The sequence below is a fragment of the Gymnoscopelus braueri genome (assembly GCF_963280865.1).
Source record: "Gymnoscopelus braueri genome assembly, chromosome: 24".
NCBI lineage: Eukaryota > Metazoa > Chordata > Actinopteri > Myctophiformes > Myctophidae > Gymnoscopelus > Gymnoscopelus braueri.
Window position 1 is genome coordinate 33,165,798 of NC_137626.1, and position 12,646 is coordinate 33,178,443.

Sequence of the window (12,646 nt, forward strand, 5' to 3'; positions counted from 1 at the left end):
CTAGAGTTAGGAGCCTAGGTGCCCGAACCGCTACGCCAGCCCGGGCCACATACTGGAATCACTTGACCTGTAATTTTTTCCCCAATATATTTATTGTCTCTGTCACAAATGTGTAAACATCTAACAGCCTTTCTTGACTATTGTCATATCATTTGCTAAAAAAAAAGGAAAAAAAGAAAAGTGTAAATATCAGATGCTGTCTCACATGAAGGTGGAGAAAACAGAATGTAAACATCTTAAGTAATCTCAACTTCCAAGTAATCATTCATAAATATAAGATGCCCCTGCATAGACAGCCTAGAAAGAAAATATCAGAAGGATGAATTGACCCAATATTATTACTCGTAAATTAAATGTAAAGTAAACAATGATTGTATTATTTATCATTCAGATGTAAGAGAAGACGACCACTCTACTTCTATCGCTATATATAAATGTCAATCTGACCATGTAAAGTTAAAATGGAACGGACTGTAGCAAAAGTAATGCTTGATTTATACTTTAGCCTACTATACTATACGTTGTGCGGCGTATCATATTATTGAAATTTGGGAATTGCATTGCAGTGATATGACTCATTAATAGTCTACATTGCCAAAATGTTCACATTTACACATTGAAATTCTTTATTAGGAATAACCCCTTGAGATGCAGCATCTTGTTTTCAAGGGGGTCCTGAAGACAGCAGTGCAATGTACTGTAAACACACAATACAAAACATAAATAAATACAAAACAAAAAACAATTCAACCAGACAATCAAACTGTCTTTATTTTCCTAACAAAGGATTTCAATACAAAGGTTTTGGTACTAAAAGTAAAAATACTGATTATGCAGAATGTCCTATTTCTCAAGTTTTCAAAATATATAAGAAACTTATATAGCAAAATAAAATAGCAGATCTACAATGTGTGTTGTGAGCTTGTAGATCTGACAGATGAAGTGAGCAGTTTTGTGTACCCGCTCTGGTTCCACAGATAGAAAGCCCATTCATTTAGCCCAAAGAGATTTCTGAAAACATTTATATTAATTATTTTAAGCCTGGAACCAAGCCACACAGGCTCCTAGTGAATCATGACCATAAAGCATTTGATTCTGTGTCAAAACATATTTGAAAGCTGGAAAGAAAAAAAATGACAACCTGTTACTGTCACTGCTATACTCTATAGCAGTGGTTCCCAAACTGGTGGTCAGGACGCCCAGGGGGGTCCCCAAATTATTTCAGGGGGTCCCCAGATGATTAGCTTACGGTGCAAAATAGTTTTCTCACTCAACAGTAAACAAACCAGCATACAGTATAAGTGTATGTAGGGTATCTGCACATTTCTAAAGTTGGAATTTAATGACTTTTAAGACCTTTTTAATACCATATTGTCAAATATTACATAAGAAAGAGGCAAACATTGTGAAAATAGCCGATCTACAAGCTCACAACGCCTCGCAGCGAGGCGTTGTGAGCTTGTAGTTCGATTATTTTCTCAATATTTATCTGTGGAACCGAGTCAAACTGTAATGCCTACATATGCTTGTCAGGATGGGGGGTCCCCAGTTCAAATATGATTATTTTGAGGGGTCGCGGCCTGAAAGGTTTGGGAACCCTTGCTCTATAGGGCTAAAGTGGTGAATGTATGTTTTGTAATAATAATTAAAAGTAACTAATAACTGCATTTTTCAAATAATTGCAGGGAAGTAAAATTACATTTGCCTCTGAGATGTAGTGGAGTAGAAGTAAAAGTATTTAAAATAGGAAATAGTCCAGTAAGGTAAAAAATACAAAAACATAGTACTTAAGTACAGCTCTTGAGTTACTTAGTTACTTTCCACCACTAGTGATAGGTTGTGAGCTTGCAGATCGGCAATTTTCAGTTTTAAGTTAAATAATTATGGCTCTATATAATATTAAAGTAAAGTATAGATACTCAAAATATGTACTTAGTTACTGTCCACCAATGCTCAAGAGTTACAAATTTGTACCCTCTCATAGTTACACTTGGGCAGTTCGCACAGTGAAAGCACTGTATTGTAAAAACAAAAAAAAAGTGAAAAATAAATAGCCAATCTACAAGCTCACAACTCATTGCATCGTGACGTGTTGTGAGCTTGTAGATCTGCTATTTCAAATAGGCATAAGTGTAAAATACTGTAGTGCTGAAGAGGTTAATTCATGTTTTCAATTAATAATCTAAATCTGCAAATTAACTAGTACCTAAAGCTGTCAAATAATTGTAGTGGAGTAAAAAGTAAAATATTTTCTGCTGCAGTGGAGTAGAAGTATAAAGTATAACAAATGGAAGTACGTAAGAAAGTAAAAGTGCCTCAATATTCTACTGAAATGCAGTACTTGAGTAAATGTACTTTGATACTTTCCACCACTGTACATGGGTTAGGGTCCATTTAGTTCCATTTGTACCCTCTCAATGTCCTTACACACTGGAAGAGACGCAAGTAAACAAAACAAAAATGTGACACGTTTATTTCTTATCTAACTATTAATGTGGTGATGTCTCATGACAGTTCTCATGACCCTCTGACAGTTGTAAATGTGCTCAAGTCAATTTGGTTCCATTTGTACCCTCTAAGAGTTATGAATTGGTTAGGGCCCATTTGGTTTCATTTGTACTCTCTCCGAGTTATAAATGGGTTAGCATGATGGATTTTACTGAGGATTTTACGGTGTAACATCTACTGTATCCAATACGGAGAATGATGACAATTTACAGAAGGTTTTTCTAATGTTTTCAGGATAAAAACATCTAATAAAAATAGCAGATCTACAAGCTCACAACGCGTCGCATCGCGGCGCGTTGTGAGCTTGTAGATCGGCTATTTTTGAATAGCTTAAGTATAAAATAGGGCATAAGTGGTTAAATGTATGTGAATTATCTTCTTTTCATTTATTATTAATAATAATATTTATACATCATTATTAAGTTGTATTTGTTTGTAAACTGATGTTGTATTGTATCTTGTTCTCTCATCAGATGTGTGTGAACTCACACTGGATCCAAACACAGCACACAGCCTCCTCTCTCTGTCTGAGAACAACAGGAAGGTGACACGTGTGAAAGAGGATCAGAAGTATCCTGATCACCCAGACAGATTTAAAGAGGAGACACAGGTGATGTGTAGAGAGAGTATGATTGGACGATGTTACTGGGAGGTAGAGTGGAGGGGAATGGTTTGGATAGCAGTGATATACAGAGGAATCAACAGAGGAGGTCTTACCAGTGGGTTTGGAATAAATAACAAGTCCTGGTTTCTGGAATGTGATGATGTTGACAACAGATACCTCTTCTTTAAAGGAACTTCCTTCGGTGACAGTATCTCTGTCACCCCCAACAGAGTAGGAGTGCATGGCAGTAACAACAGAGTAGGAGTGCATGTGGACTGGCCGGCTGGCACTGTGTCCTTTTACAAAGTGTCCTCTGGCACACTGACACACTTGTACACCGTCCAGCACACGTTCACTGAACCCCTCTATGCTGGGTTTAAGCTCGATACGACTGGCTCCTCAGTGTCTCTGTGTCAGATAGAGGAGGAGGAGGGTTAGGTGTGACTCCTCATTGTGTGTGTATCAGAGAGAGGAGGAGGAGGAGGAGGAGGAGGAGGAGCTATAGTAGCAGGGTTACGGTTATAGGGTGTAACAGAGTTCTGAGTTCAGTATGACTCCTGTGTGTGTGTGTGTGTGTGTGTGTGTGTGTGTGTGTGTGTGTGTGTGTGTGTGTGTGTGTGTGTGTGTGTGTGTGTGTGTGTGTGTGTGTGTGTGTGTGTGTGTGTGTGTGTCAGAGAGGAAGAGGAAGAGGAAGTTCAGTAGCACCCTGTGTCCTGGAGGAACACTCGCACTCCTTCTCTCACACACACACACACACACACACACACACACACACACACACACACACACACACACACACACACACACACACACACACACACACACACACACACACACACACACACACACACACACACACACACACACACACACACACACACACACACACACACACACACACATCCTCAAAGTTACAAATATGTTAGGATCCATTTGGTTCCATTTGTACCATCTAACTAACAAATGGGTTGGGGTCCATTTGGTACCGTTTGTACACTCTCAGAACTACATATGGGTTAGGGTTCAATGTGTACCCTCTGACAGTTGCAAATAGATTAGGATTCATTTGGTTTAATTTGTACCCTCTGACAGTTACAAATAGGTTAGGACAAATCACAATGGTTCCCAAACTGGAAGTCGGAACCCCAGGGGGTCCCCAAATGATTTTAGGGGTAACACATGTAAAGTGGTGCTTAATTGGTGAATGTATGTTTTGTATTAATATTCTAAATCTGCAAAGAAACTAAATCTGTCAAATAATTTCTGTGGAGTAAAAATTATTTGCCTCAGTAATGTAGTGGAGTAGAAGCATTGAAAAATGGAAATACTCAAGTAAAGTAAAAGTACTTCAAAATTGCAGAGAGGAACAGTACTTGAGTACATGTACTTAGATACTTTCCACCACTGTCCATGTGTACAATCTCAGACATACAAAACTCAGCATATACACTGACACGCACACACAGAGCCAAACTACATTATTTGTTTGTCTAATCTGTTAACATAAGACTCAAGCATGCATAGAGTCAATAAGCCATTTATGACGGCATGTTGTTGCTTTTTAAACTCTGTCATATATAAACTACACAATGTTTGATAAAAATATGCTGTTATTCTCTTCATTCATGTGGGAGTCTTTTGACGTCTTTATTTTCCTTGAAGAGTGAAGGACAGTAGAAAATGTCACGATTGACTGATAAAATATTGTCTTGATGTAATCACTCACTATGCTTTTATTTTGTATTACTATGTAAAGTTGAGTTGGACAAGAATGTCATGACTGCTAATGATGTACATTGTTATCAAGTATTATGACAATAAACTTCAACTTGTTTCATTCTCTTTGAGAGCACATTCATTATTAATTTTGAAATAGGCCTACTACATAACAAATAATGCATTATCCTTTGTCTAGGATTAATCACATCACAATTGTGCAAGAAGATTTGATGATTATGTCTGTTGATTTGAGACCAGGAACGCATCTGTGTCATTTTTAGATTTGAGCTAAAAAGCATTATTTTACACTTTGGCCATTCAAAAATAGCAGATATTCAAGCTCATAGCGCGGCACCGAGTGCCACGCTTTTTTTTGCAAATCTTTCAATATATATATATATATTTAAGGGAACATTTGTAACTCAAATCTTTGCTTCTGGGGGGTCCCTGAAACAAAATATTTTGAGCACCACTGACATAGAAACATAGGTTTTTCAGAATACTGTAGGGATTTAGAAGACATTTGTAGAATCGGCGTCAGGTCTTAATGGGTTAAAGGATCAAGGTCACTTCATTTGTCCCTTAGACTGTCTTAGAGGAAAGTGTGTTGGACATGAGACTATTTACAATTATAGTATTATTTTAACATACAATGATCAACTTAAAGATGTCAGTCTGTCAGCCAAAAATAGCCGATGTACAAGCTCACAACGCGTCATAACATGAACATGCCGTGAGCTTGTAGATTGGTTATTTTCACCAAATTTCCAGGCCAGAATCAGTGCATGTTTGCATTTAATACAATGATGGCTCTGGGGAAGAAGCTCTGTTTGAGTCTCTCTGTCTTTGCTTTGATACAACTGTAGCGCCTCCTAGAGGGCATCAGGAGACAAGGTGCATGAGAGTCCTGTCTAGTTATAGTTTCCTGGTTAGACGAGGAGCTATGGACATTTGAAACTATAGGATACCAGGTAAACAATGAATCCAGCATCTGTCTAAAAAACAATATATGCTCTCTAAACAACATTCTGTCCAATTGAAGTACCAGGTAAACAATGATAGGGGTTCCATGGCCTAATGAAATTTGTTTTAAAAAGTTTGAAAACGCCTGGCCTAAGGCCTAAGGCAGGGCTTCTCAAAGTGGGGTTTGCATAATTTGTTAATAGGTCAATAGCATCACAATCATTTTGTGATCCAATGGATCTGATGTACTGTAGTTATTATTTGTCACAAGCTCGTGTTAATACTTTTAAATGGTTAAATATGTATATTAAAAAACACAGCCACTCTTAACCAGTGGTTCTCAAACTTGTTCATGTCAAGGAGATTTTTTATTCCAAACATTTTCAATATTTTTCATTTTTTTCTCTCCAAAAATAGCAGATATACAAAGCCAACATAACATGGATGAAGTGGTTAAAATGATTGTGATGCCGTGTCAACTACTTTTGCTGGAGACCCCCTGGAACCCCCAGGGTTGCGAGCTTGTAGATCTGCTATGTTTGCTACTTTTGTGACACTCTAGTAAGTCGAAATACGGATATACAAGGTTTCTGCCCAGCAGTAACGATATGTCTTCTCGAGTTGGGTTACACATTGTTGCTGTCGGGCTGAAACCTCGTATCTCCACTTTTCAACCTTTTTATATTTAAAATGAATGTCCTACTTCGTCATACAGTGTCACACAAAAGTAGCAAAACGTAGCCAACGTACTCACAACTCGTCGGATCACGACGCGTTGCAAGTGGGCCCCTAAATAATTGTCAAACACTAAGATTCTAATTTATGATATACATTTTATATTAAAAAAATAAGAATGTAAAAAAAATGCTTTAAAACCTTGAAAATGTAGTTTTCATTGTGATACTGATGAATAGGAACTTAGGACTTATTGCACTACCAGTCGTTATCACCATGGCCACCAGTCATTAGGCCTACATCAGTGTTTTTCAAAGTGGGGTCCAGGAGGGACCCCCAGGAGTCCTTGGGGGGTTCCAGGGGGTCCCCCTGCTAAATGATTGATTGATTGATATTGAGGAACCAACTGGACCCTTACAAGTCTGTACCTCAGAGAAATGGGACCCATTTGGTCCCATTTGTACATTCTCATGAGAGTGTACAAATGATTGCCTTTAAGACCGGGAACACATCTGGGTGTCATTTTAAGATTTCTTTGGGCTATTCAAAAATAGCAGATATACAAGCTCATAGCGCGGCACCGAGTGCCGCGCTTTGAGCTTGTACTGTAGATCTGCTATTTTTTGAAAAATCGTGAAAATGAGTGCACATCTTTGAATATACATATTTTTAAAGCAAACATTTTTAACTCTGTTACAACTTCTGAGGGTCCTGGAACAAAATATGTTGAGATGGGGGTCCACGGCCAAATACATTTTTGCGAACAACCGATATTATAGCAGCATTAGTTAGGATTTAGAAGACATTTGTAGAATCCCCAGAAGCAAAGATTTGCGTTACAAATGTTCGCTTTAAAAATATTTATATTCAAAGACCCACGATTTTTCCAAAAAAGAATCAGATCCCTCTTTTGAAAATAGCTGTCTCACAACTGCTATTTTCACAATTTCTGACCATTTACCATACTCACTAAGTATTATTATTTTTTGAATACTTTGAACATCAGAATAAAACACTAAACACTCAAATGTTCTTCATGACTGGTGGTAAAAACCCTGGCATACACTTCATCTTATACCATCTGTGGTATAAAGCTGGACTGTGTTGGTCTTGTGTGACATGCTGCCCTCTAATGGACATGTCACGTTCCATAATAAGTCCCTCTCAATGGACTTAAAGGTGAGAGGATTAAAGCTTCTCTTCAACCATGGATGGATCTCACTCGGTTTCTTTATCAGGGCTGAAAGAGCCTCACCACCTGTTTATGAGACACATAATGTAAATCTGGTCATTAAATGCACACAGTATATGTTTGAAATTATTAATTAATTTAATATTATTATTATTATTATTATTATTATTATAATATCAATTATTATTATTATTATTATTATTATTATTACTTTGATATATTATTAAGCTACGTTAGAATCTTAACATAATTACGTTAAGGTACCAGGAGAGGGCAATATAACATTGAATAACTTTACACTCAATGAAAGCACAGCAGCACAGCACTTAGCTTCGCCTTCAAATTAAACAATTGTTACCTATTTTACTCATCTACGATCCTACATCATATTACACAGTATTTACATTATTTAGGTGGATATAAATCTATTGAAGGGGCGAATATGACAATGAAGGCAAAAGATGATGTGGCCTTAAGTCAAAATACGTTCTGTCTTGATAAGCTGATCAGAAAATAGGTCTACATTCCCAAAGTACCCTGAAACGTCATGTCTTTCAATTTTTTCACGACTGACAGGACAGCTAATAGCTGGGAGGGAACTCATAAAAAATCAGCAAGATTTGGCTCTTGGTGACAAGTTTCAGATTTTTGGTATGGTGTGTTTGGGCATAAGGTTTTCGCCCAATGAGTTGGGCGAATCTCTTCTTTCAATTATTTGGGGTTTCAACCATCTACTGACCTATCTAATATTGCATTCATTGCAAACCAGGCACTTGGGGGCCAGCCCAACTCGTTTGTGATGTTTTTTGAAAACCTTAGGCCCATACCTAACACCATACTGTAGGCTACCAAGAATCTGAAATAAGAGCCAAATCTTTATGAGTTCCCTCCCAGCTATAATTACTACCAGCATCTATGCTGCCTTGCAGATACTGTGGTGATTACAGTGGCTGTGCTCACCTGCGCAGGAATCCATCACAACAATACAGACAGGTAGTACAGTAAGTATGTCACTTTCTGGTCACAGACAGTCACACACTTTAAAAACACAGCAGTGCTGGGGAGGGAGCCATGATGATGGTGCTTCTGTTTGTTTGTTTGTTTTCAGGATACACACCACCCGTCCTCTCTCTTCAGCGACAAGCCCAGTGTTACAGCTAAAATGGTGAACTGTAGAATACTGCATCTGCAGAGGCCACTGTGTTCACTGTCTGCGGAAAATAAACTAGTTGTTCATGGATATTAAATAAACAAATAAAGTGAGATGGCCTTTTAAGTTAACTCATCTGAGACTTTTTCATCTTTCTCCTTATATATGACTTTACCTTCCGTTTAGTTCAGGGTTCATCACCATGTCAGCTTGTGATGGACATTTTCATCAACATTAAATTTTCGTCACAGATTTACAAAATAAGTGGTCAATAGTATTACCAGAAACACACCAAGTCACAAACATGTCGAACGTATCTGTGGCAAGACGTGTCCATGTTGTTTAAGCGAACATTTTAAACTCAATCTTTGCTTCTGGGGATTCTACAAAAGTCTTCTAAATCCTAACAGTTTCTTGAAAAAACTTGTGTTACTATAATATCAGTGGTTCTCAAACCTTGTCATGTCAAGGTCAAGGACCCCCAAAATGATATGTATTTGGCCACGGACCACCATCTCAAAATATGTTGTTCCAGGGACCCCCCAGAAGCAAAGATTTGAGTTAAAAATGTTCACTTTAAAAATATATATATATTAAAAGTTTTGAACAACTTTTCACGATTTAAAAAAAATAGCAGATCTACAAGCTCATAGTGCGGCACTCAGTGCCGTGCTATGAGCTTGTATATCTGCTATTTTTGAATAGCCAAAGAGATCTAAAATGAATCAGATGTGTTCCCAGTCTTAATGGGTTAATATCGCGTCAAATAAGAACTGTGTTCCAAAAATAAACAAATGAGCCAGGCGGTTTGACTTATATGGATATGAAACATCAAATGACGGTGAGAAAACTTACTGCCGCCAAATTAATATATTTTTTCCAGATACAGAATGAGGCGCAGTTTACGGAGCTAGTTCAGGCCAGGCAACTTAAGGGATTGGGGCAACCGATCAGGTGACTAGTCACATGCACTTTTCCTCCTGATCGGGTGGTTATAGGTACTGCGCTGTTACCTGCTCACTCTGGCTGCCCTGTCTTGCTGAGCTGACGTGTGTCGCTACTGCTGCTGCTGTTGCTGAGATCCTGCTACCGCTGCTTACCTGCTGCTGCCCATGAAGTCATCCCACCCGCCTCCCCGGCATCCACCTGTAGGCTCTGTTTCTAGATCCCCTTGGGGGTTTAATTCATTCCCTGTAAATGCTAATTGGCATGTAACATTCATTAAAATGTTATCCTTACAGGGAATGAATGGATTCAGAGGCCTGACGCCAAACTATGCTTCCTCTTGTTTTCTATACCATGCTCAAGCTTGCTAAATATATATTGCTAATAAATGTATATTCTAATCCAATCTAAGAGTTGTCTGACTGTAACTGTATCAAATCAAATATGAGTGACTGACAATGGTAAACTACAGAGCCACCTCCCTGACATTCTCTATGGAATTTGGTACTCTATAAACCATATATCTCTGCATATAACTCCAAAATGTTCATTTTTCAGGAAAACAGCTGAATGGACCTCCAAGCTCACAATGGGGTTGGAGGTCAAAAGGGGGTAGAGCCTGGAGTCAGCAAAACCAGCCAACTCTGGTGGAGTTAGCTGGTTTAGCATAAAGTTTGAGGATCAAATGGAGTTAGCTGGTTTTGTCAAAAGCGCTTTTTAATGCTTTTCATTGGTTTAATATTCTAATATTTTTTTTGGAAAATTAAAAATATATAATAAAATAAATTCATAAAATAAATGAAAAAAGTAATCGAAAAAAACACGGCCCCCTCACGTATTAGGAGTGCAGTATGAGTCACCAGAACCAAGGACGGGTGTTTTTGATGAATCTAACATGGTTAAAATGGAGTTTGAAGTTACAATGGGTTTGTATAGGAAGGGGGCGTGTCTGATAAAATGAATATAAAATATCTAAATACTGAATCAAGCAACTTAAAAACTGTCTGTGGGGCTCACAAAAGCCTGAGTAGACGATAAAATTACCCACTTAAAAAAAGTGAAATATCCCTTTAAATAGGGTTAAATGTAACCCTATATGCATCGGCTATTTGAACTTGTAGATCTGCTATTTTCAAAGATTCTTGCAATAAAATGTGGAATGTTTGGAACATATTGAGAACCACTGGTTTAAATAACATTTTTTTTTAAATAGAAGCAAGCCTAAATAAGCAAGTACACTTTAGAAACAAGCCCAAAAAACCTGCAACCCACAACTACCAATATTTACAAGTGACTTTACAGAAAGATAAGCCCAAAGTAGCTTATAATAAGCCGACATGGCAACCAAAATGGTTTAAAAGTGCAGTAACAGTTTACTTTAGTAATTTGTAGCTTTGAATACTTGCTTTTCACTTGAGTGTATACTTTATCCACCACTGGCCTTATGTTATGCAAACCAAACTGCGGGTCCTTGAAAAAAATGTAATACAAATAAATAAATAAAAAAAGTTTGAGCGCCACTGCATTATACATCACTCTTTACTACCATCTAGCGGCTGAAGTGCGCTAGTGCCACTGGGCTGCGTCATACATGTGCGACAAACATCCGTCACCAGCGTTGCCATGTCCGCTTATTATAAGCATAGACTGTAGATTATAATCGACTTTGGGCTTGTTTTCCCTGTTAAGTCGCTTGTAAATATTGGCAGTTGCTGTTGCATTGGGTTGCTGTTTTTTGTTGTTGTTGTTTCTAAGTGCAGTTGTTTATTTGGGCTTGTTACTAAAGTGTAGTTGTTTATTTGGGCTTGTTTCTAAAGTGTAGTTTATTTGGGGCTTGTTTCCTAATGTTGTTTAAACGTGGTTCTCAAACATTTTCATGTCAAGGACCCCCAAATTAATATGTATGTGTCCGCGTATCCCCATCTGAAAGCATTTTGTGCCAGGGAGGGGCCCCTATACAAGATTTCTTTTATATTTCAAATTTTGCACTTTTCCAGATTTTTTTGTGTGTTGAAACAAGACCAGGAGACCCAGGTTCTGCCAGACCCAGAAGGAACAAATTCCTAGTAGGCAACACACCTACAACAACAAAGCACTTTATAAGTTAAAAGTATAAATCATTTTAGGCCGTATTAACATTTTGTTGGAATTAAATGGGAATACAGCATGGTGGGGGTACAGGGGTATTTGGTATGTTGTAGATTTGTGTATAGGCTAGACCAGCAAACCTTCCAGTCTGATTACATTCACCTGTCCCTTGTTGATTAGACCCTCATTGATTTTACTTGCTCACCTGACCTGCCCAACGCAGCTTCCCAATGCAATTTGAGTGGCTAAAACATTTTCAACTCATGAATGTTACAAGTGTGTTGTGGGTTTATGGTTGTGTAAATATGATCAATTGCTGTCATTCATACTATTGATTGCCATCTCATTAATCAGTTGGCTGTAGGTGATATTTATACAAATTACCTTCAGGTGTTGTGGGCCCTCTATTGCCCTCTAATCCTAATGTACTGTAGTTAATGACCACATTTAGACATGTCTTTCTTTCAACTATTCCATAAATAAATAAGTATGATCTAATGGCCAATAATGAACCAAACTAGGCACCACAATTACAACAAGTACAGATCCTGTACAGTTACACGGCACATGTTTAAACCAGTTGAATTAAAGGTAATTCAATGTTTGTTAGTGTCCCCATTCACTGCTGGTTCAAATGGTAGCAAGTCCAGACCTGCTCTGTTGCCCCTGGTGGTTGAAATCTGAAGCGTTCCTGAATGACTGGGGAGGGACAGACCGACCGACAGACAAAGCCTCCTGTAGGCCGACCCCCTGGGTCTGGCAAATAGTATACAAGCTCTCAAGGCATGTTTAAAGTGCTCTC

The 12,646-nt window shown here is 38.1% G+C and overlaps 1 protein-coding gene across 1 annotated transcript in view; it reads left to right on the forward strand.

Annotated features, from left to right (window-relative positions):
• Positions 1-3,550, forward strand: part of LOC308080590 (NLR family CARD domain-containing protein 3-like) — a gene marked incomplete at its 3' end in the record, with an annotated part of 110,718 nt that extends 107,168 nt beyond the window's left edge. Inside the window, exon 9 of the mRNA XM_080422483.1 lies at positions 2,982-3,550. Within this exon, the coding sequence (XP_080278609.1) occupies positions 2,982-3,550 (569 nt within the window). The remainder of the gene's footprint in view (positions 1-2,981) is intronic.
• Positions 3,551-12,646: the final 9,096 nt, after the last annotated feature.